The sequence below is a fragment of the Sapajus apella genome, unplaced genomic scaffold, assembly GCF_009761245.1.
Source record: "Sapajus apella isolate SASKATOON/1434 unplaced genomic scaffold, GSC_monkey_1.0 scaffold2, whole genome shotgun sequence".
Taxonomy (NCBI): Eukaryota; Metazoa; Chordata; class Mammalia; order Primates; family Cebidae; genus Sapajus; species Sapajus apella.
The window spans coordinates 30,819,399-30,843,874 of NW_022436942.1; the positions used below are offsets into that span (position 1 = coordinate 30,819,399).

Sequence of the window (24,476 nt, forward strand, 5' to 3'; positions counted from 1 at the left end):
CCCCAGCCTCTAGAACACTTCCTTACTTGTAGTAGACATTCAATAAATACTTGTTGAATTGATGATTCAGGCTGATGATCTAGAGAGAATAAGGGAGTTCTAGGCTTTTCAACTTTTTCTTCAGTTTGTATGATATTAACTCAATGCTATATGTTTATTAATGGAATATCTATTGTGTATCAAACATAAAAGTTGTGCCTTCATATCTGATACGTACTTCTACCTGCAAATGCTTTTTACCCAGAATGCTCCTGCACACACTTTGCTGCTTCTTAAGGTGCATTTTACCTGAACACTCCAGAGAGCACTGCATTAATCTGATTCAAAAATGAAACTAGTAGGTTATTTCTCAAGCTATTAAAATGTATCCTTTCCATCAGAAAAAAAAAAACGGTATTTAGATCCTCTCTTTTATCCACTCTTCCTAACCAATGTTTCCTGTCTCCTGTACAGTCAAGGGTTCAGCAAAGCCTACTGCTTGTGATACTCAAATTAGCATTAAACAAATTACTACTGGAAAGACAAAGATCAATGAATATTGTTCATGCCCTTGAAGAGTTTATAATCTAGTGAGAGACTGCAGAAGCAAGATAGTGGGACGAAGATATTAAAACAGAGATCACTTCTGATTCTTGTGGAAAGTGTGTCTGGATATCTGTGCAGGGTACCGTGAAACTACAGAGGTTGAGGAGTTGATGTCATCCCATTTGGTGGCTCAAATTTGGCTTCCTAGGAGAGAGGCTTTCCCAGAGATGACCCAGGAGCTGAATCTTGAAACGCAACTGGGAATTAGCCACACAAATAAGATGGCCAACTGAGGGAACAATATGTACAGCAACACAGAGTCAGGAAAGACCTGGGATGAACAGGTAGCTCCGAGCAGGTTAGTACTTGAGCATTCAGGAGAAGCTGGAGAGCATTTGGAGAAGAGCTTGTAAAGACAGAAGGAGTCCCAGTTGCAGGGATCTCATATGTTAAGTCAAAAAATATAGACATTAGTATGTCCTAGGCATGATGAGGAGCCAAGGAAAAGATGTATGTAAGTGAGGGAAGCCCATGTTCAGACTTTGTACTATAGCTGGGTCACTGTCAGTATAAGGAGAATTCAAGAGGAACAAGATCCTGCCAGGAATTGTGTTCACTCTTCTCTTTACTTTGCTGATCTAAAGACTAATATTCAATGAATGGACTTAAATTGTCAAATTTTTAAAGTATTTTGGTTTTTGTCTTAGGTTGTTTGTGCTATGATAACAGAATACCACAAACTGGGTAATTTAGAAAGTAGAGAAATTTATTTCTCATAGTTCTGGAGGCTGGTAAGTCCAAGATCAAGGTGCTGGCATCTGGTGAGGACTGCTCTCTGCTTCCAAGATGGCACCTTGAACACCAAATCCTCTGGAGGGTAGGAATGCTGTGCCCTCCTTTGGCAGAAGGTAGAAGGGCAAAAGGGAATAAACTCCTTCCAGCAAGCCTTTTTATGATGATATTAATCTATTTCATATGATTGTACTCCAAAAATTTTTAAGGCAATAATACAAAATATTTACAAAGCAAACCTTTAATGAAATTCATTGAGATCACTATTTCTTATTTTTCTGCTAACTTAATTAAAACATCTCCCAAAAGGCTCTACCCAACACCTACCAAAGGGCCCCACCTCCCAACGCTGTTGCATTGGGGATTAATTTTCAACATGAATTTTTGGAGGGGGCAAAAACATTCAAACCATAACAGCATTAGAACACTTTTTCTCAGAAAGATTGGTTCTGCCTGTTACAGAGTGTTTTGGAAATTGGTGGGGGCATCTTTCATTGTCCAGGTGATCAGCATGTAGTAAGCTGTCCTGCAATGAGCTGCACAGCCCAGCCTAAAGAATTCTCCCTCATTCTGGCTTCTGACTGTCCCTCCAGACCAAATATAAATCAATAATACTTTAATGTGTAACTGTATTAAACGTTTTACAAGAAGTTCTGCACATGCTTAATAATTTGCATAGGAAAAACTCAATGGAAAAAATATTTTCTCTCAAAATAAATAACTTAGTTTATACATTCTGTCTGTTCCTGACATTTTAAGATTTGTAACCACACATTTAGTTTAAAATAGTGTTGGTGGTTGGGCATGGTGGCTCATGCCTGTATAATCCCAGCATTTTGGGATGCAGAGGTGACTGAATTACTTGAGCTCAGGAGTTTAAGACAAACCTGGGCAACATGGCAAAACCCCGTCTCTATAAAAAATACAAAAATTAGCTGGCCATGGTGGCACATGCCTGTGGTCCCAGCTACTCAGGAGGCTGAAGTGGGAGGATTTCTTGAGCCCAGGAGGTCAGGGTATGAAATGTAGCCTGGGTGACAGAGCAAGACCTGTCTCAAAAAAATATATAAATAAAATAAAATAGTGCAGTAGAAGAATTACCTCAAAAGCCACAAAACGAATTAAAAATATACAACCATGGAAATGTGCAACCTTTTTAAAATAACTATCATTAAAGTAGCAGAGTAACAAGAAACACAAGGATCTCATTGAATTTCATCTACAAAGTTTGCATTATAAATATTTTGTATTATTGCTTTTTAACATTTTTAGAGCACAAACATATGAAATTTATGTTATAATAATTAAATAATGATTTATTTGTCTGAGGGTGGCCAGTCTGTTGCTTTTTTAATCTTGGTCTTTTACTACCTAGCAAAGTCTACCACCCAACTTCTGAGAATCAAGTTTTGTGACTATATTTCTTTTTCCAATCCAGCCTCAATTCTCTGTTGCCTATGAAGGAATATGCTCTCCAGGGACTTTTAAAGTACTGGGGAATGAATGCTTACTTCAGAATGTTATGGAATTTTGAGACGGGATAATGTTCTCTATGATATTTCAACACTATTTTGCTCTAAAACATAGACAATCATTTTGACACTATTCATCTATAAGGAACACTAATTTGGGAGAATATTCATGCTCAATTGTGAGAGTTACACTTCTTGATTTTCTCCACTATGTTATTTGTAATTTGATGTAGTATGTTATATTTATTTTAATAAAAGTTGTTTTCTTCATTCCCTTATAATACATAATAAGTATGGTCTGTTATTACATATCTGTACTAGTCCATTTTCACACTGCTATCAAGAACTACCTGAGACTGGGTAACTTATAAAGAAAAGAGGTTTAATTGGCTCATAGCTCTGCATGGCTGGGGAGGCCTCAGGAAACTTACAATCATGGCAGAAGCAGCAAGGCATGTCTTACACGGCATGAAGAGAGAGAGAGAGAGAGCAAGGGGGGATCTGCCACACAGTCTTAAACCATCAGATCTCATGAAAACTCACTCACTATCATGAGAACAGCATGACAGAAACTGCCCCTATGATCCAATCACCTCCCACCAGGTCCCTCCCTTGACCTGTGAGGATTGCAATTTGACATGAAATTTGGGTGGGGACACAGAGCCAAACCATATCAGTGTTTCAACTAGTTTTTATTCTAGTATCCATCTAGACCCCTACTCTTGTATTGCCATTCTCATACAGAATGGCTTCTGATCACACTATTTTTCTCACAACCAACCTTCTTCATTAAAAGTCGAGGCCAGGTGTGGTGGCTCACGCCTATAATCTCAGCATTTTGGGAGGCTAAGGCAGACAGATCACCTGAAGACAGGAGTTCAAGACCAGCCCGGCCAACATGGTGTGTGAAACTTCATCTCTATGAAAAATACAAAAATTAGCAAGGTATTATGGCACACACCTATAATCCCTCGGGAGGCTGAGGCACAAGAATATTTTGAACCTGGGAGACAGAGGCTGCAGTGAGCCAAGATAGTGCTGTTGCACTCCAGCCTGGGCAACAGAGTGAGACTCTGTCTCAAAAAAAAAAAAAATGTAGAGGCAAGTATCTGATTCATTCACAAAAATTGTCTCCTGGAGTGGTCACATATGAGCATCATGTATATAATGATACATATATCATTTTGCTATAAATTACTTTTCTTTTTTTTTTTTTTTTTTTTTTTTAGAGGAGACAGAGTCTCACTCTATCATCCAGGCTGGAGTGCAGTGGCACGATCTCGGCTCACTGCAACCTCCGTATCATGGATTCAAGCAATTCTCTGCCTCACCCTGCTGAGCAGCTGGGATTACAGGCGCGCACCACCATGCCTGGCTAATTTTTGTATTTTTAGTAGAGATGGGGTTTCACCATCTTGGCCAAGCTGGTCTTGAACTCCTGACATTGTGATCCACCCACCTCGGCCTCCCAAAGTGCTGGGATTACAGGCGTAAGCCACCACGCCTGGCCATATTTCTTCTTTATAATACATTTTAGGGCACATCAATAAACCATATTGACATTTTTTTTTTGAAATAATGTATGTAAATAGGCCATAATTCTACAAATTTTACTTAAGTATAATAGAAGAGGCATTAAAAAATATGTATTATTAAAAGGAACATTGAATCCAATATGGTTGAGAACCATGGTGTTAGAGGTAAAATACTGAACAAAATAGACATGTCCCTATCCTCATGAAAACTCTCAACTGTTTATTATAAAGTCTAAAAGTAGCTGAAGAAAAGAAATAAATGATGGTATTGTGATATGGCGAGAAAGATAATGTAAGAGTAATATTTGTCCGGGACCCTGACCTGAATAAGGATGGTAATGAGGGCATATGGAAAAAGAAGACAAAAATAATCTTGATCCCGTCTCCTAAGATGGAGAAGGAAGACAGCAACAGCCATCCTTGGCTAGATCTGTTTTACATGTGAAATCTTATTACAGTGAATGCTAAAATACCACTAATATGTAAAGTTATTTTTCCGTAAATATTGGCCATTAAAAAAAAATAAGTCATTGGTTCTGTACGGCAAAATACCCAGTTCATGGATTTCTAAACCAGGCTGTCCTCAACAAAGGTTTATTTTCTAGTGTAAGCCATTCCATGAAGAACGGCTCATCCTCCTGCCACCCAGCACCAAAACCAAAGCCATTTGGAGGTGATGGGTAAAACTAACCATAAAAAAGTCACAGGTAGCCAGAATTCCCCCTCTCATGTAAACCCAGAATAGATCGCTGATGGTTACTTGATATCTACACAGAGGACAAATAGGCCAAGGGAATACCTAAGAATTGAGCCATCAATTGTTAACTAAGCTCCCATTTAGCAGGTTATTCAATCTCCCTCTCCTTCACTGTACCTGTTCTTATTTAGTCCTGTTGACAAAAAAAAAAAAAAAAAGAAAGAAAGAAAAAAAGAAAAGAAAAAAGTGTGGGAGGAACCAAAAACTTGTATGAGTAGCACTGGGATGCTGCATGAAATAGTGATTATTTTAAAGCCCCTGAGGCAAAGAAATTAAGAAAATATAGAAGTCATCTTTTGTCTCTAGAGAAAGTGTTCCATTTTCTTTTCTTAATCATATGTGAATGATAAAAATGAAGTTTTAAGTGCCTGCACCTATATTCAGTACGTTTATATTCCATGTATTCAATAAGGAGTATTTTCAAAAGAAAGCAGCCATGTTGTGAATGTTTTATTTAATTGCACCCCTTAGCACTATAAACCTTATAATTGTTTTGCCTCCCATTGGAATATCTTAAACAAAAACAGAATTTTCTAATTAACTCACTGGAGACTTATAAGGATATAATAAAGATAACTTGCTCCTGTTTTGTCACTTGAAAGTAATTACACAAAAGTTCCTTATTTAGGAAGTGATCCGGGCTTACAGTTTGTTGTTTTTTTTTTTTTTTAAGTTATATTCTTGGTGTTTTACTGGTCTACTTAGTTGAAAATTTAAATCACTGGGAAGTAGCGTGGGTGGTAGCTTTAAAAGTTATCATTGATCGCTTCTTGGCCTTTTAGCTTAGATCAAGTGAAGTATCAGTTCTTTTCAGTTTAAAAGTTACCATTGGCTGGGCGCGCAGTGGCTCATGCCTGAAATCCCAGCACTTTGGGAAGCCAAGGCAGGTGGATCATTTGAGGTCAGGAATTCAAGAACGGCCTAGCCAACATGGTGAAACCCCATCTCTACTAAAAATACAAAAATTAGCCAAGCAATAGTGGTGCCCACCTATTATCCCAGCTACTTGGGAGGCTGAGGCAAGAGAATCAATTGAATCCAGGAGGCTGAGGTTGTGGTGAGCTGAGATCGCGCCACTGCACTCCACTCTGGGTGAAAGAATGAGACCCTGTCCCCCAAAAGAAAGTTATCACTACTAAAGTTCATTTAAGTTCCATTATCTGAAGAAAAACATATAAAGCAGCAGAGAAATTTCGAAACTATTAAATGACAAAAAGCTATCCGAAAGTCTCTTATCTTCCACCTCAAGTTTTCAGATATTTTAGGGAAATCATATTTTAAGAGTTTCACTGTTTGGTTAGCAAAGCAAAGGATGATGCAATACATACTTTGTACCAGTAATATGTTATTTATTAATAAAAAAGTTTAGGCCAGGCGTGGCAGCTCAGGCCTGTAATCCCAGCACTTTGGGAGGCTGAGATGGGTGGATCACCTGAGGTCAGGAGTTTGAGACCAGTCTGACCAACATAGAGAAACCCGGTCTCTACTAAAAATACAAAATTAGCTGGACATGGTGGCACATGCCTGTAATCCCAGCTACTCAGGAGGCTGAGGCAGGAGAATTGCTTGAACCGGGAGGCAAAGGTTGCAGTCAGCCAAGATCGAGCCACTGCATTCTAGCCTGGGCAACAAGAGCGAAACTGTCTCAAAACAAAAACAAACAAATAAAAAGTTTAGACATCAGTTCGTTCTATTATCTGTATCTTACCATCATTTAAATATGTCACAAAAGTAAAGCAATACTTAGAAAACATTTTTGTGAACTTAAAATTAGATGATGGATTGAAACTGCTTGGAAAAATGTAAAATAATAAAATAATATGGAAATCCAAACTTTTAATTAATTCAGGTAAATTATACAAAACATAGAATTCAAGTTTCAATTCTCCTAATTCTCTAATTGGTGAGTGAAGTGTAGGGATCTCCCTAAAACTCAACTTTATTCCTAAGGAACCAATACATTTGAGACTCTTGATTTATGAAATTTTAATTGAATCCAAGTTTAACATAATGAAATTAGTTGATTAGAGCTATTGAAATACGAACGACATGGTACGTTCCTTAGAAAACAATCTCAGGCATGGTGAGAAAGGCATAATTCTTACGATCTCCAAATTTTTTCATTTATGAGCACATATTTATAAACATAAAAGTACTATAAATACTTTCATATTTTAATCCTCCAACACCTTTTCAACCAGATGATATTATTTCCATTATACAGATAAAGGACCAAGGATCAGGAGGTTAAATGAGTTTCCTCCAAGCCCAATGCAGCTCTTTCTCAAGTTCAAATGAAGATATTCTCTTTTTTTTTTTTTTTTTTTTTTTTGAGATAGGGTCTGGTTTTGTCCAGAGTAGGTAGGACTACAGGTACACCCAACCATTCCTACTTCCCCAAGCAAAAATATTCCATTAGAAATATTTAGATAGATAGCTGTGTGTAGTAACTCACATCGGTGGTCCGGGCTACTCTAGAGGCTGAGGCAGGAGGATTCCCTGGGCAACAAAGCAAGAGAAACTCCCACCCTTTGTTCCTAAAAAAAAGCAAAAACAAAACAATTAAATAGGTTGCACACAGTGGCTGACGCCTGGGATTACAGAATCCCAGAACTTTGGGAGGCTGAGGCGGGAGGATCACTTGAACCTGGGAGATGGAGATTGCAGTGAGCTGAGATCACACCACTGCACTCCAGCCTGGGAGACAGAGTGAGACTCCATCTCTAAATAAATAAATCAATAAATAAATATCACAGCATAGGGTGGTTCTCTGTGTGTGGTCCCCTGCTCAGCAATATTGGCATCACCTGAGAGCTTGTTACAAGTGTGAATTTCCTGGCCCTTACTCAGACCTACTAAACCAGAAACTTTGGGGTGGGGCCCAGCATTCTGTTTTAACAAGCCTTCCAGTGGCTTCTGATGAACCCTGAAGTTTGACAACCACTGGCATAGAGTTTTCTTTTTCTCTAGCCCATTAAATTGTCAAATCCGGTACAAAAATTATTAGTTTTGAGAAAGGGCTTATTAATGTACATTAAAAGGGCCAATTTTTACTGAATGATTATCGTGTAGCAAGTATTGTTCTATGAACCTTCACTCATTGAATCATCATGATGAGCCCTGCAAGGTGGGTGACATTACTGATCACTGAGGCATGGAGAGACTTGGTGATTTTTGAATCTCTAGCAGCAGAGAAGAGGTGGTCAGATTTGAGAATCCACGTTCTTAACCATATCATTCACATACAGTCTGAGAATTTGCACAGTATGCACATATGCCTCAAGAAAATGCTGCCGGCTGCACTGGAAAATATACCAAGCTTTGGAGTTAGACACATCTGGGTGGAATTCCAGCTAGTCAGTTAATGAACAGAAACTTCTTTTGTAGAGACAAAAGAACCAAGCAGATTGCTTCTGAAATACAAGTTTGCAACTTAATAGGTAGAAATATTTATTTAAAATTTCTGCTTTCCTAAAATAGTCTTCTGCCTCAGGCTTACATGGACTACAAAATACTGGGAGAAAAAAAAAGTGCTGCAAAATTCTTGTGTTATAAACATTTATGAATAAGGTAGCACAATATAAGGAGTCTCATGGGAATTTTTTTCCATGCTATTTCCTCATTAGCAATGATGTATTTTTATTTCATAGTTGCCAGGTGTTTCCATTCTGTAGTCCCCATATTCTGAAAAGCTGTTCAAGTTTTTCAAGTGCAAGTGCAAAAGCACAAATACTTTACAAAAAAAGAATTTAGTTTATATCAAAATACAGCCATGCGGAGAAGGGAGATGATCTTAGCCTCCTAGTGTTATCCTTATTTCCATTTGGTGTAATCTATACAAACAGCAGAATGATCCTTTAAAAACATAAAGAAGAGCATGTCATTCTCCTACATAAGCCCTTCAACAGGGTTTCTCATCACACTTAAAGCCTTATAGTGGCCAGCAAAGCCCTCCATGAGATGGCCTCAGGTTCTCTCTCCCAACCTCGAGCCCTCACTCAGTCCTCAGTCACAGTTGGTCCTTTGCTGCCCCTTTAACAAGTCAAGCAAGCTCCCTCCAGCCTCCAGCCCTTGTGCTTACTCTTCCCTTTTCCTTGGTAACTTTTCCTAAATGTTCACAAGGATTTTCTCCCTGATTTCATTCTGGTCTCCAGTTAAATATCACTTTTCAGAGAGATCTTCCCTGAACACCTTTAAAATAAAAATCTCACCCCCGATACCATCTATCCCAAATTCATAGTTTTGGTTTTTATCCATAGTACTTATCACTTGTCTCATGTTATATTGATATATTCATTTGTTCATCTTTATCTTCACTCTTCACAGGAATTTAAGCTCCCCAAAAGATAAGACTTTGTCTGATGCTCTGTTGTTTTTCTGACACCTGGAAGAGTACCTGGCACTGTTACGGCCTGTTGTTCATTTTTTTAAACATTTTTCTTTATTTCTTTTAACATACAGTATGCTGCAGAATAATCAGCTAAGACAGGTACCCACAGAAGCTCTGCAGAATTTGCGAAGCCTTCAATCCCTGTAAGTATAGTTGACATTGCAAAATATATTTAAGATCAATTTGGAAGGAAGCATTGAAATGTTTAGTTGACCATTTTAGTATGTTCCTTGGTTGGGGGTCATACCTAAATAAATTGTGAATGAGAGCTCATTAGAGTAACAACTCTTCATTTCCTCATTAAGCAATATGTATGGGAGGGACCAGTGTTGGAATTTGGGGTTTTGGGGTGGAGATTTAATTTCAGCACCTGCAGTCCAAAGCACTACTTCCAGGATCCTGTCCTACATTCCCTGTAATATTTTTGCTTCTGAATTCAAATAAGAAATAATGCTTTCCTTTTGCCTAAAAAAGTGGACATTTTGACATCTTTGATTTAATCTTTTTAGATTATTTGAGTTGCCTTGTAATCAAGTCTTTTCAAATCAAATAAAGGCTTAATTTTTTAGTTCTGCCTGTGTAATACATTAGGTATCCTCAGATCAGGAGCCTAAGACCTACTGGTATATCCTGAAGCCCTACTGCACAGGTCTACAAACCAAGAGCTTCCCCATCACAGAACACAGATGTGCAGACACAGCCATAAACAATCCCACAGATACAAACATACCTTAGATTCACACACCACATGCAGACACATAGACTCACAGAGGTGTTGGTGTTCCCTACTCTGAATCCACAACTTTTTCATCAGAAGTTTCCTAACCCTCTACACACAATGATTTAAAACTTATTAATAAATACAGTTACTCACAAAAGAACACTCTCACCAGCTAGATGTTTTGGAGCTTGTATTGTAAGCATTTGTTTGTAGTGATTACTTGACAACTCTATACCACTACTATTTTGTGAGTAAATCTTCCTCCCATTAGAATGTGTGTTTATAATCCATTGCATGATTTCCGATATATCGCATATTTAATATATGCTCTAATTTACTTACAATGGAGATGCACATCTGCCAGACAAAATACTGGGTTGTAGCTCATGATGAGGAAGATGAATGTATTAAAAGAGCAAATAAATATTGTGGACTCTAGCTGAAAATAGTTGTAAAGAATCCTTTGGTTGATAATCACATACAGTTTGCTTAATGCATTTTACTGAGGTAACATAGCAGAAGGAAGACTGTGAGATTTGAAGATACTTTTGTCCTTTGATCTTTTTTTTTAATGAAAGAAAATCTGTGTTTGAGATCATTTTAAGCCTTTTACTCCAGTCAAACAAAGTGACTTCCTAGGTTTTCACCAGCCTATAGATAAACAAGCCCACAAGGGCCCCTTTGTGGCATGGGATAGGTCTGCTGTATTTTCTGGAGCTCCTTGATGTCATGACAGTATCACTTCTCCTTTGTTGCACAAGCCTTTACCTGAAGGAAAGAAGAAGCAGCTGGAGAAGCAAAACAGCCTCAAGTTGGGATATTTGTGTAAGGCTACAGGGATCTAGTGGCTAAATTGAAATGAAGATAATGGCGGTAGCCAATAGGAACTTTAAACAGCTGCAAGGCAGGCAGTAGATAGAAGGATAAGAGTTTGTAACCAAAAGCCATTATCAGCTGAAAGAAGATCACAAACAGAACACAAACAGAAGTGAACTCTTTGAGAAAGAGAAAACCATGAATCTTTTGTTCACTGGAACTGGGTGGTGTCTCTCTGATAAAGGTGTTCAGATTTAGTTTCTTACAGTCTAGATATGTGCTGTTCACCAGGTGTCTCTAGCATTTGGCTTCTGATTTGCAAAAAGAATAACATTTTGAAACTTTATAAATATGTTTTCTCTGTGAAAAGGTCAAGGGTTAACTTTCTGTTTTGACACTGACCACATCCAAACTGAAGGATCTGGATAGATACTCGGCCCCCAGTTCACACTGGATTGTGTTATCTGGATATGCAATGTTTGTCAGGGGCCCCTTTGTCCAGAGCACAGACAGACCAGTGTGAATGTTGAATATTGGCAACTTGTGCTGGTGTACCACTTTTTGTCACTGATATTTTCTGTGCTGCTTTGATACAAGACTTAAGAGTTGTAAAAAAAAGCATGATACTTTGGGAGGTTAAAGTGGGAGGATCACTTGAACCCAGGAGTTTGAGACCAGCCTGGGCAAGTGAGACCTCCATCTCTCTATAAAAAATTAAAAAGTTAGCCGGGCATGGTGTCCTGCACCTATAATTCCAGCTACATGTGAGGCTGAGGTGGGAGGATCACTTGAGCCCAAGAAGAACTCGAGGGTATAATGAGCCCTGATCATGCCATTACACTCCAGCCTGGGCGAGAGAGCAAGACCATGTCTCAGGAAAAAAAAAAAAAAAAAAAATCTCTAAGGGTAGGACTCATACATGCACTGGTGTTTTCTAATTGGATTAATTGCATAGTTAAGTATTTCCTAAGTGAAAATTAGGAAAACTATTGCCCTGACCTGGAGCTTTCCCTCAGATGATCTGCAAAGTATACTCCTGAACTATTTTCACACCTGAAATTATAAGCTTGAGCAACGTAGTGAGATGCTGCCTCTAAAAATAATTAAGTAAATAAATAAAATTGGCTGGGTGTCATGATGCATGACTGTAGTCCCAGCTACTCTGGAGGTTGAGGTGGGAGGATCACCTGAGCTCAGGAGTTTGAGGCTGTAGTGAGCTATGATCCTGCCACTGCACTCCAGCCCAGGCAACAGAGCAAACCCTGTCTCTGAAAAAAAAGAAAAGAAATACCTGAAACAACAACAAAATCCATACTTTGCATTCTACTATGAGCTAATAATACACTTAAAACATAAAAGTCAGGCATTGTCTCGTTTGTGTTTAATTGAAAACAGCTCGCATGCCTGTGAATTCCACTGATAACCCGGGGAGATAAAGTTAAGAGGCCACATGCTCTATCACCCTGCTCTTCGGATTTGTTCTGTGGGCCGGCAGCATCAGCACCAACTAAGAAATGCAGAAACCTGGGTCTCAGCTCTGCCTTACTTAATAAACATCTTCATTTTAACAAAATCCTAGGTAATTTGTATGCAAAATGCATTTGAGAAATTAACATTGTTAGTGTTCTGTAATACTAACAAAGTGGTCTACAAACCAAAAATGGTTGAAAATGACTGACATAGATCATTTGCTTTCTTTGCTCCACCCATATACACTTGGCTTCATTGAATAAAGTTTAGGAAATTTCATATATTGAAATTGGTAACGTTGCTGTGAGGAAGAAACAAATTGTGCTCATGTTTCAAGGAATGTAAATTTCCATTTATTCCACATACACAAAAGATGTTTTGTTCATAATGGAAACACATAGGTTCACTTGTGGGGTTTTATTGTTTTTATGAGATGGAGTCTCTCTCTATCACCTAGGCTGGAGTACAGTGGTGCGATCTCAGCTCACTGCAACCTCTGCCTCCCAGGTTCGAACGATTCTCCTACCTTAGCCTCCTGCGTAGCTGGGATTACAGGCGCCTGGCACCATGCCTGGCTAATTTTTTATATTTTTGTAGAGATGAGATTTCACTATGTTGGCCAGGCTGGTCTCACACTCCTGACCTCAAGTTATCTGCCTGCCTCGGCCTCCCAAAGTGCTGGGATTACAGGCGTGAGCCACAGCACTTGAGCCACTTGTGTTATTTTAACTCTTCTGATGTTAACAAATTGCTGGGCTAAGGAATAAGGGTGCAGGCCCACAAGCCAGACCCCAGCATCCCAAAGCCAGCCTCTGTACAGTATGTACATTTGGCTTCTGACACGGCAAGGACTGCCCAGACACCAATTAGATTTTGTGTAATGTAATCAAATATAACCTAATTTCCTTTCTGTTTCTTGGAAGGGGATAGGAAATGTAATCAGATTCACAGTAAGCTGTATTTTACCAAAAAACTGTTGGCATTATGGACATTTGAGGACTAGAATCAGATTACAGTGATTTGATAGAAACTCAAAACTTAACCCTCCCATGCCCTCACACTTTTAATGTTCATTTATGATGGTTATTAATAAATTTTAAGCAACTCACTGTCACTAGTGAAGTTCAGGATGACCAAAGAGAGTTGTATATTCATGTTTGTCCAGTTAACCAGAGTATTATTTAATGCATGTTGGTTTTTATTCCAAGTGTGCACTAGTGAAGCTAATTGTGAAATATGCACATTCAAAAAGGCAATAGGTTGTTAAATAGAAAATGAAAGAAGAATTAAACACATCTTTATTATTGCTGCTATTATCCAATTAACTAATATTCATCTTGAGAATATGACTATATTTTAAAACCCAAGAATAATGTATAATTCCTGCCTGACACACGATCTGCCCATACATCTTATGATATCATCTTCAGGGCTATGGATCCCACCCCCGGATCCTGTAAAATGTCAATAACTTCATCAGACTCTGCATGATAGACTTTTCCTTACGGTAGTCAAAAAAGAGAAAGAAAAGAAGCGAGAGGAATAGGTGAGGAGGAAGAGATGGGACTAAGGGCGCTGAGCAGAAAGTAAGACAAGCCCAGAACCAGGAGCAGTTTTCTCTCATTAACATCAAGGAGCCTATTGGGCTTCAGACATGGGCTATAGAATGGGAAGGAAGTAACAGAAGACAAGGAAGTGTCAGAAGGCCAAGAGAAAGGACGGTGAGGTAGCCAAAAGAATAAGATTAAAGGAACAAAAAGGTTAAAAAACAAACAGTGGTTTTAGTATTGGTGACATTCCTTCCACAAAAATAGTCTCCAGAAACAGAAGTCACAAGACTACACAATAAAAATGTACTGTGGTTTTAGTTTGTTCTGCTTTCTTCACAAAAGTGCCAGGATATTAGGTACCTGGGGGGATGGAGGCGGACTTAGAAGTTCTAGAGGCCAAGGCATTTGTCCATTGCACAGTGAAGATTTCACTTCATGGAACCATATGCAGATCAGCACCCAGTATGTTCTTATGAGGAGGAAAAGTTTTGCCCTGACTGCTCTCCAATTTAAACATTAGGGGAGAATTATTTTAACAGGCAAAGCTCTTTCTACATAATGTTTACAAGAAGAGAGGGCTAAAATTGGAGCATTATCCGCAGAATCATATAAGGAGGGAAAAGCGAATACTTTATGCAATAACCATGCACGAAAGATTCTTATATCAGGTTACGTGCCAGTCCTGTGATAAAATGCATACATGGCAGTCATATTAGAGAAATAAAGAGAACATGGGTGTTATGGAATAGAAGTAAAATTGTTTAAAGCTCGTGATGTAAAATGAGGGTTAACTTTGGAAAGTAGATTAAACTCTTGGCTGCAGAGATGACAGCCATATCATCTCATCGAATGAGGCACAGTCGTTCCGCCTTTTCAGGATAAATGGGGTCAGTGATCAGTTGTGAAAGGACACGTAAGGAAAGCAGCAGAGAATGGGAACATTGCAAAGACAAAATCAGAATGTGGAACTGAGTAAACACCCATGGTTATCAAAGCAGCAGCCTCCCATATTTATTAAACAGTTTTACCTGCATCATCATACTTTGTCCTCACAGAAACCTCATGAGGTAGGTGCTGAGATTATTCCATCCTTAGTACTGAGGAAGCAAAGAGCCAGAGAGGTCAGCTGATCTTCCCAAGGTCACATGGCTTGTAATAGAGTCAGGCTAGAGGTGAGTCTGGGATAAGAACCCTGGTTTGCCACCAGATTCCAGAATCTGCCCATTTCATTATCACATTATCTTACCTCCCTCATAGAATCCTCTGCAGAAAATGGGCACTGATGAAAAGAAGGAAAGGCTTGACAGAAACACAAATTACCTGTAGACATATAATTGTGAATGTTTACAAAAAGAAAGGAAAGTTGGAATACTGCAAAACAGAAAGAAATAAATGAAAGGAGGGAAGGGAAAAATATTAAAGCGTGGGCCAGTCAACCTTTTCTAGTGTTTCTCTGTGCATGTAGTTATCTGGTCCCTCACTATCTGTGAGGTAGAAACTGTCTCCATTTTTCTGAGGAGGAAACCGTAGGTGAGAAAGTCAAAGGCATCCTGCGGCTATTGCAAAGGTAAGGATTGATTAGACTAAGACAAGAGAGAAAAACATTCCAGACAGAGGGAACTGAGTGTGCAACTCCTTAGAGTGGGGAGGAAACCTGTCTCTATGTCAAGGAACATAGAGAAGCTCAGTGCACCTAAAGCATGAGGAGTGAGGTGGAGAAACGTGCAAGAGGAGCACATTTAGTGAGGCAGGTGGAGGCCAGACCCCTTGAAAGACATTTGGGACATGTCAAGGATTTCAGTCTAAAGACTGAACAATAAATTGTAAAAGCAATGGGAATCCGTTGGAGGGTTTCAAGGCTGGCAGGTGGACGTACTCAGATCTGTGTCATTGCAATAGTCTAGGAGAGAAAGGAGAACTTTTTGTCAGGGTGAGGACAGTGGAGATGAAGATCGATATGGATTCAAGCTATAAATATTCGACAAATATCTAGGAGATGAAATTACCAGTGTTTGGTAATAAATTGGCTACGAAAAATGAATAAGAAAGAGATGCGGAGAATAATTTCTAAGGTTCTGATTTATACAGGCATGTGCTTACTGAAGCCAGTCTCTGGACGAGACACATTGGGAGAAGGCTATTCATATTTGGGGAGTGTGTGGGTCCGGGATAATGAGTTTGGTTTTGAGCACCCGTGTTTGAGGAGGAACAACTAAGTAGAGATGTCACGTGGCTTGAAATCCACATCTGGACTGAAAGAAAAAAAAAGTAAAATCTAGTTTAGGTCCCCCAGCCATGCTTTTCTCTTCACCTAACACTTCATTACCTTGATTGATTTGTCTGACTACCCTTTAGAAAATATGTTCCATAATGGTTGAGACCATGCCTGCCTGGTTTACTGCTAGATCTTCAGCACCAGGCAGAGTACCTAGGACAAAGAAAGCACTAGGAAATACTTATCAGACTGAACTGAAAACTCAGACTCTGAGTGTTGATCTAGACAGCTACTCAGACGAGGTCAGGCGCATTCAAGATATGGCCATAAGCTAGACAGCCACTCAAGAACAGCTCATCCCCCCTAGTTTAACTGTAACCTGCATTCATTCATCTCCCTGGCTCCAAACTCTTACCTCTGTACCGTGGCTTTCCCACATGCCTTTCCTGGGCTGGGAATTGGACCCAGTGGTTCCTGCAGAGATTTTAGTGTTGATCTATCTGCCAGAATTAGTTTTCCCATGATCTCAGCTGAGGATTCCCCATTCCAAGAGTTGGACGCAGGAAAGAATCATGATATTAAGTCTTGGAAGGTTGATGGGATTCAGATAGGGAGTGGGTAGGGGATGCTTATGAATACAAGACCCAGAAGTACTGTGGGAAAGAGCCAGAAAAGAGACTTGACTAGGACAGGGAAATGAGATAAAAGTTTGGCCAGATAATGTCAGTAGAGAGCTTTGAATATCAGAACAGAAAGTTAGGGTTTAAAAGGAATGATAATGTGGAAGAGCTGCAGATATCTAACAGGGGAATAATTTAGAGTACAACTTTAGGGAGATTAATCTGGCAGCAGCCTACAGGATTAATTGAAGAGATAAGAGATCAAAGGCAAAGGGACCAGCTCAGAGGCTCTTGCAGTAATGCAGGTGTGAAGAGATAAGAGAATTAACTAGACAGTGGAAATGGAGAGCCTCAGAGATGAAGATAAATGGAAAGAACTTGGTGAATGATTGTCTGGAAGGCAATGGAAGATTCAAAAATGACCCCTAGATTTTAAACCCTGGTGATACCTGGAAGACTAATGGTGCCCCTGATACAAAAAAGGGTCTTTGTTTTCTATGGAGGAAAATAAAACTGAAGAAATTACCGCTCGCATTACATTGGCTGTAGACCATCTCCTTGCTACAGTATTCACAGCAGTGGTGATCTCTGAGCTCACCAAGCTACTTTTAATGTAATTTGACTTTGAAATACACTCCTTATTGAAGTCTTGCATTCCTCAAAGATACCAGAGAGATGGAGGTTTGGTTCCTTTAGACACTTCATCTGGCTTCTAGTCGAGACAGCTGATTAGTCCCTAATTATTGCACTCCAACGAACCTGCAGACTTTATCTCTCCCCAAGCTGGAGAGGAGAGGGGGAAATTCTTTTCTCCTCTTTTTCTTTTTCTTTTTCTTCTTCTTGTTCTTCTTCTTTTTTTTTTTTTTTTTTTTTGTTGTTGTTGTTGTTAACCATTTCAGAAGTAAGTCTAAAGCAATAATTTTTCTCTAATGGCCACACTGAGTTTACCAGTAAATAAGATGCTGATTAGAAAGACAAAAGCACAATTTTCCCATATAAGCAATCATGTTATTTAATATTGTCCTAAATAGGCTTAATATCTCCCTGGATATTTATGTGGAATCACACATTATGCCCTCCAGAAATATTAAAAAGCAACCACCACAACAACAAAAGTGACACTGGTATTGCTGCGAATAATTAACATAAATCAATATGGATTCAAGCTATAAAAGTACAGATAGATTAAATAATAGCCCAACAGTATTATAATAATCCTGTGACAAATTTAGCTCCAATGATCCAGTGAACATCAACCCAGTGGCCTGACAACCCAGGGCAATAAAATTTCAATGCAATAAAATTTTATCACAACAAAAAATTTATGTACTGTGTTAAACTGTAATATATACCGATGAAGAACCACACCATTTTCACTTTATTGAAAAAGTAAAATAATAATCAAGAATGCTTTTGTTTCTTAAAATTTATAAATGAACTAAATCTTTTTGGCTATCATGACTTGTTTAAAGTGGTCTCATAAAATATGCAACATGCTGTATAAGAAGGTTGGTCACTTCTTTAAAACTTATTTTTTTTAAATGCTCATCCAGGCCAGGAGCTGCTGCTCTCTCCTATAAACCCACCACTTTGGGAAGCCGAGGTAGGAGGATTGCTTGAGCTCAGGAGTTCAAGACCAGCCTAGGCAACATGGCAAGACCCCATCTCTACAAAAGTAAAAAAAATAAAATTAAAAATAAATATTTTTATAATGCTCATCCAGCCAGTCACGGTAGCTCACACCTGTAATCCCAGCACTTTTGATGGCTGAGGTGGGATTATCACTTGAGGTCAGGAGATAGGACCAACCTGGCCAACATGGTGAAACCCCAACTCTACAAAAAATTAGCTGGGAATGGTGGTACACACCTGTGGTCCCAGCTGCTCTGCTCGGGAGGCTGAGGTAGAAGAATCACTGGAACCCAGGGGCAGAGGTTTTGCAGCGAGCTGAGACCCTGCCACAGCACTCCAGCCTGAGGGACAGAGTGAGACCCTGTCTCAAAAAAAAAAAAAAATTAAATGTTCATCCAAATATAAAATAGCAATGTCAGTCATAAAAAGCATTGCTTCATAGCTCTGTTTATTACAAGAAGCCCTATAAACTGTATTATGCAACTGTAATATTCTTCGCACTTTTGGCTTTTTTTTACCTCCAAGTCATCCACGTTAATAATTGACATTATTACAGTCATCTCAGATATGGAATTAACCAAGATCAATGGCTTATCTTTTGACTAACACTTTACTTCTTGTAGTTGATGGCTCATCAAAGACATTCTTAAACAAAGATATAAATTTGTGTGATACATTGACAAGGTGTCATATACAAGATATAAAGGGCCATTTTCCAGAGCAACAATAACAATAATGATCTCATACATTCTCTAATCTTTACAATAACACCATTTATAAATGGAAAGTTTTTTCAGGGAGTATAGAGCAGATTAGCAAAATGTTTCTTGTAAAAAAGAAAATTTGCATAATTAACCTTTTTCACGTAGAAATATTAGGAAGAAAACTTTAAACACAAAGAAAATGAGCTTATTTTATTTGGTGGCAGGGGCAGGTTTGGTTGCCTGAACATGAAAGATTAATTGTTTGAGGCCTAGCACTTTGGGAGGCTGAGGCAGGCAAATCACCTGAGGTTAGGAGTTTGAGACCAGCCTAGCAAACATGGGGAAACCCCATCACTACTAAAAATACAAAAACTTAGCCGGGTGTGGTGGCAGTCATCTGTAATCCCCACTACTCAGGAGGTTGAGGCAGGAGAATTGCTTGAACCCAGGAAGCGGAGGTTGCAGTGAGCCAAGATTGGGCCATTTTACTCCAGCCTGGGTAACAGAGTGTGACTTGATCTCAAAAAAAAAAAAAAGATTAACTGTTTACCTGGTACCTTCTAGCTCTTTGCCACATAGGACACATTGATATGACAGAACCTCATTCACTGAACATGCAGTTATGTTTTATTTTTATTTTACCTAATACTGGGTAACATTCATCTCTGTTCTTGTGTGGCCTCCAACCATCCAGTTGCCCAGGCCAGAACGCTAAATCACCATAGCTTCCTTACCTTCCTCTCTGGCCACATTTGGGGAGTCTAGTTCTGCCAGGCCCACGTATTTAACATCCCTCATAGTCAGCCCTTCCTCGCCATTTCCACACTTCTTTCAGGCACTCATCTTTCTCACCCTGATGACTGCAACTGCCTTGGTCATGTACTTTCCCACTAGTCCCTCCTACACTCTTCTGTTAGAGTGACCTTTCTACAGCACATGTATTATGAGGGACTCTGGTCAGAAAGCCTACAACATCCCCATTTCAGAGAAACATTTTTATGCAAACCTTGAACATTGCTGGGAGAGGATGAGCCATTTCTCATAGGTAGGTAGCCCAGAAACCAGGGAGTGACATCAGCCAGACTCCACTTACTTTTATTTACTCAAATTTATTGAGGCCTCTCAGGGTAAACTTAATGGTTTTGACCAGGTCCAGTGGTGGGAGAGGCAACCACTGGGTCCACAAGAGACAGTCTTCTTGGCCAAGCAGCTTGAGCAGCAGAGCCTCTTCAGTAATTGTGGAGTCTTCGACTTCAAGCCCTCCCTCCAGAGAAGGAGTGATTTCAACACACAACCAAAAGTCGTGCCATGACCCTTCCTCATCAGTCGCAATCCTCTAAGAAACATTGCAAAGACTCACGCTTAATAAAAACTCTGTTCTTGCACCAGATGTTGCAATATTTTTCCTTAGCCATTTTAGCCTTTTGGACACCAGGTATTCTGTTGCTGGCCTAACACAGAAGATGTGCATCCTCTTTCCTCTGTGATGGAAACCTTGCTATAACACTAATTAAAAACATGCAGCATAGCTGCTGAACATACAGATTAAAGAACATATGGTGAATAGAGAATCGCCAACCCATATGGCAAGAAAATGGCAATCTTCCATAGACAGATGTGAAATGATAAAGGGTTAAGAAACTTCAGGAAGAAAAAAATAAACGTTAAGAGAGGGGAAAAAATGATACCACTTCTGAATTTTAAGGTTTTCCTCAAATAATAAAGCCTGTCATTAAACAGTAAAACCTTTACCATTTACAAAACACATTGATATTTCCTCATTTAATTCTCAAAGCAATCTGTGACATGTAATTCTGCCTTATACATGTGGACATTAACCCACAGAGAAATCAATATGCCCCCAAATCTCAGAATTAAATGGCAGTGTCTTGAGTTAAATCTGTGTCTCAATTTCCTAATTCAGTGTACTTTCCAATTTACCATACGCCCATCACGTAGGTTGTCGTAGATGGCATAAGAAGTAAGAAACATTTTTATTTTACCTGCAAATTATATATACTATAAACTATATGTAACAGGCCCCTCCCAGAAAGGAGCATAAAATGGGTGCTATTTCCCATATAGTAATCACTTTTCAGATAGCATTTCAAGATCATAATTAAGAGCTTTTATTTGAACGAAGGCAAGCCCACTCATTATTGAAAGTGTTTTACTTTGCTGCACGTAGCTGCAGACAGGTTTGGGACTGCCTCTGCCACAATTTCAGCAGATGCTTAAATGCCAAAATCATTGCTAGAAACTTTCTCTGAAAATGTCACCACTTCTCTTTGACCTTCAGAATGCAGATATTATAGTCAATGGTGTATCAGAAACAAAACTATTTGCCCTCTTGCATGTAGCAATAATACTAAAGACTGAAAAATAAGGGTGACTTCTATAAGTCTAATTGCAGGCACCTCTAAATTATTTCCATTATGAGAGTTGAAAGAAATAGCCTGCATTTCTCAGAACTGAAATTCACTGACAATCCAGCACTTGGTTTAGCCACTTTTGCTTAAGCAAAATTTGAATGTACCTTTATTTTTCTGAATGGTTTCAATGATCAAAAGATAAAAATGCAAAGCATTAACCAGCTTCATATAATAATTTATGTAATAATATATAAAATCATCAAGGTACTTTATATTTACAAAGTTCTGTTGTGTTATTTTCTTAATCATAAAGCAATCCTATAAGATAGAGAGGAGTTACCCCCATTTAACGTATGTGAAAGCTGAGGTCTGTCCATTTGGCCAGGGTCATACAGCTTCTAGAACTGGCTGGAACCTGGTACTTCACATTCCAAATCTCTGCACTAATTTACAGATTCTAAGGTGCCTACACACACACACACACACACACACACACCCTCTGTGACTTGCACAAAATGGAAATAACAAAGAAAAACTTAAAAACCAGAACTATATCATATAATTATTTTTGTTGCTACAGAAAATAAGTCTATAATGGAACCATATTTTATAGGTATATGTCTTCTTGGATTGGATAGTAATGTTTATCTTATACCCCACTGCTAAAATATTGCATTTTTCAAGCATATGAATAGAGAATGTTCAGCTGCCTGAAAAGACCAGATTGATATAATATGTACTCTTCCTTTACTTACTGAATGGACACAGTTTCTGCCCTGTCAGCTGCTTTGTCCACAGTCTTAACCTTGTTTTGGAAGAACTACCTGTAAATGGATAATTAATTCTATACTCAGGTTTAACCTTGGGATCTTCTGTTAAGGGTAAATCAGATATAGAAGCAGAGTGTAGAATAGTGGCTGCCAGGGTCTGGGAGTGGGAGTGGCTGAGTCGGGGAGATGTTGGAGAAAGGGCACAAAGCTTCGGTGAGACAGGATGAGTAACTTCTGAAGATCTATCGTATGGGATGGTGACTACAGTTAATAATAATGTATTGTGTACTTGAAAATTGCTAATAGAGTAGATCTTAAATGTTCTCACTACAAAAAAATGTTAAGTATGTGAAGTGGTGGATATATTAATTAGCTTGATTTAATCATTTTACAATGTATACATATATCAAAAAATAACATTGTATACCATAAATATATGCAATTTTTATTTGTCAATTATCCCTTAACAAAGCTGGACAAGGAAGTTTGAGTGTGAACAATATACCTGAATTAGGTTTAGACCACAGAGGCCAGGTAGATATGAACTCTAAAATACTGCATTTAGAAGGAGTATCATTTATTGAGAGCTTCTTATATGGAGAAACTGTAGTAGAGAGATATGTTAATGCTTCACTCAGGACATCTGAAAGTCTGTGCTGTTGAGTTTAAATCTAGGAATATTAGTTTTTAGAGTGTTCAATCTCCAAAGAATTGTCCTGTCTTACTCATTTCATTTCAGATAGAAAATTGGTATAAGATAATAGTGTGGAGGCCAGATTACATCCTTTTTGCTGGGGGGAAAAGAAACATGATTCATAAAAGATATCTGTCCAGAGAAATTAATATATTAAAATTGGGAATTGATACCCAGGTCACTTCAAGATACAGCAGAAACTTTGGTAGCAACATAAAATACCAAAAAAGACAATCCTATGACTTCATGCTGCAAGAGCCTCTTCCATAAATGCATCCCAATGTTTGCAATGAACTTTAAGGTTTGTCATTTTCAAGACTTTTATTTTTTTTATTTTTCGAGACAGAGTCTCACTTTGTTGCCCAGGCTGGAGTGCAGTGGCAAGATCTTGGCTCACTGCAATGTCCACCTCCTGGGTACAAGTGATTCTTGTGCCTCAGCCTCCCAAGTAGCTGGAATTATGGGTATGCAACATCACGCTCATCAAATTTTTGTATTTTTTATAGAGATGGGGTTTCACCATGTTGGCCAGCCTGGTTTTGAACTCCTGACCTTGGCCTCCCAAAGTTTTGGGATTACAGGCATGAACCATTGTGCCCAGCCCAAGATTCTTCAAAGCTACTCATACTTTCTCTTTTTTTTTTTTTTTTTTTTTTTTAAGACAGAGTCTCACTCTGTTGGCCAGGCTGGAGTACAGTGGCATGATCTCGGCTCACTGCAGCCTCTGCCTCCTAGGTTCAAGTGATTCTCCTGCCTCAGCCTCCTGAGTAGCTGGGACTGCAGATGTGTACCACCACACCCAGCTAATTATTTTTGTATTTTTTATAGAGATGGGGTTTTGCATTTTGGCCAGGCAGGTCTGGAACTCCTAACCTCAGGTGATCCACCTGCCTTGGCTTCCCAAAGTGCTAGGATTACAGTGTGAGCCACCAGGCCCAGCCACCTCTCATACTTTCAATGCATAGACGACTGGCAATAAATGAAAACACAGAAGCTCACATTATAAAGTGTCTATCCTTTTATCAGTGCAATAGTTAAGAAGAGTTTACATGTGTGCTTTGCTTCTCGTCAAACAAAAGCAATCACCTCTTTATCTCCTGATGAAATTATACCTTATTTGAGCTTAAGCCAAGCACATTGTTGTTAAAGAAAGGAAAAAGAGATGGTGTTGAGTTTTCTAAACATTTCAGGCTCCATTTGTTGACAGAACCTTAAGATGTTTGAAAACTGTGTTTCTGTTGCCTACAATGATAGTTGTTCTATTGGAAATTTAATTGTAAATGGGCTATGACACCCAACTTTTAAAATTTGTTCCAAGTGACCTTATCTCAGCTGTTAGCAAAGCTTGGAGGATTAGAAGTCCTCCAGATGTCAGGACTTTTAAGGCATCACTTGTTCCCATTCAGTCGGTAGAAGTAGGAATCAGAAGATGATTGAAGTG

General features: G+C 38.9%; 1 protein-coding gene and 1 pseudogene across 1 annotated transcript in view; both read left to right on the forward strand.

The window, feature by feature from the left end:
* Positions 1 to 24,476, forward strand: part of LGR5 (leucine rich repeat containing G protein-coupled receptor 5) — a 142,828-nt gene that overhangs the window by 84,410 nt on the left and 33,942 nt on the right. Inside the window, exon 4 of the mRNA XM_032295705.1 lies at positions 9,543 to 9,614. Within this exon, the coding sequence (XP_032151596.1) occupies positions 9,543 to 9,614 (72 nt within the window). The remainder of the gene's footprint in view (positions 1 to 9,542; positions 9,615 to 24,476) is intronic.
* LOC116528204 lies at positions 5,844 to 5,979 on the forward strand (annotated as a pseudogene).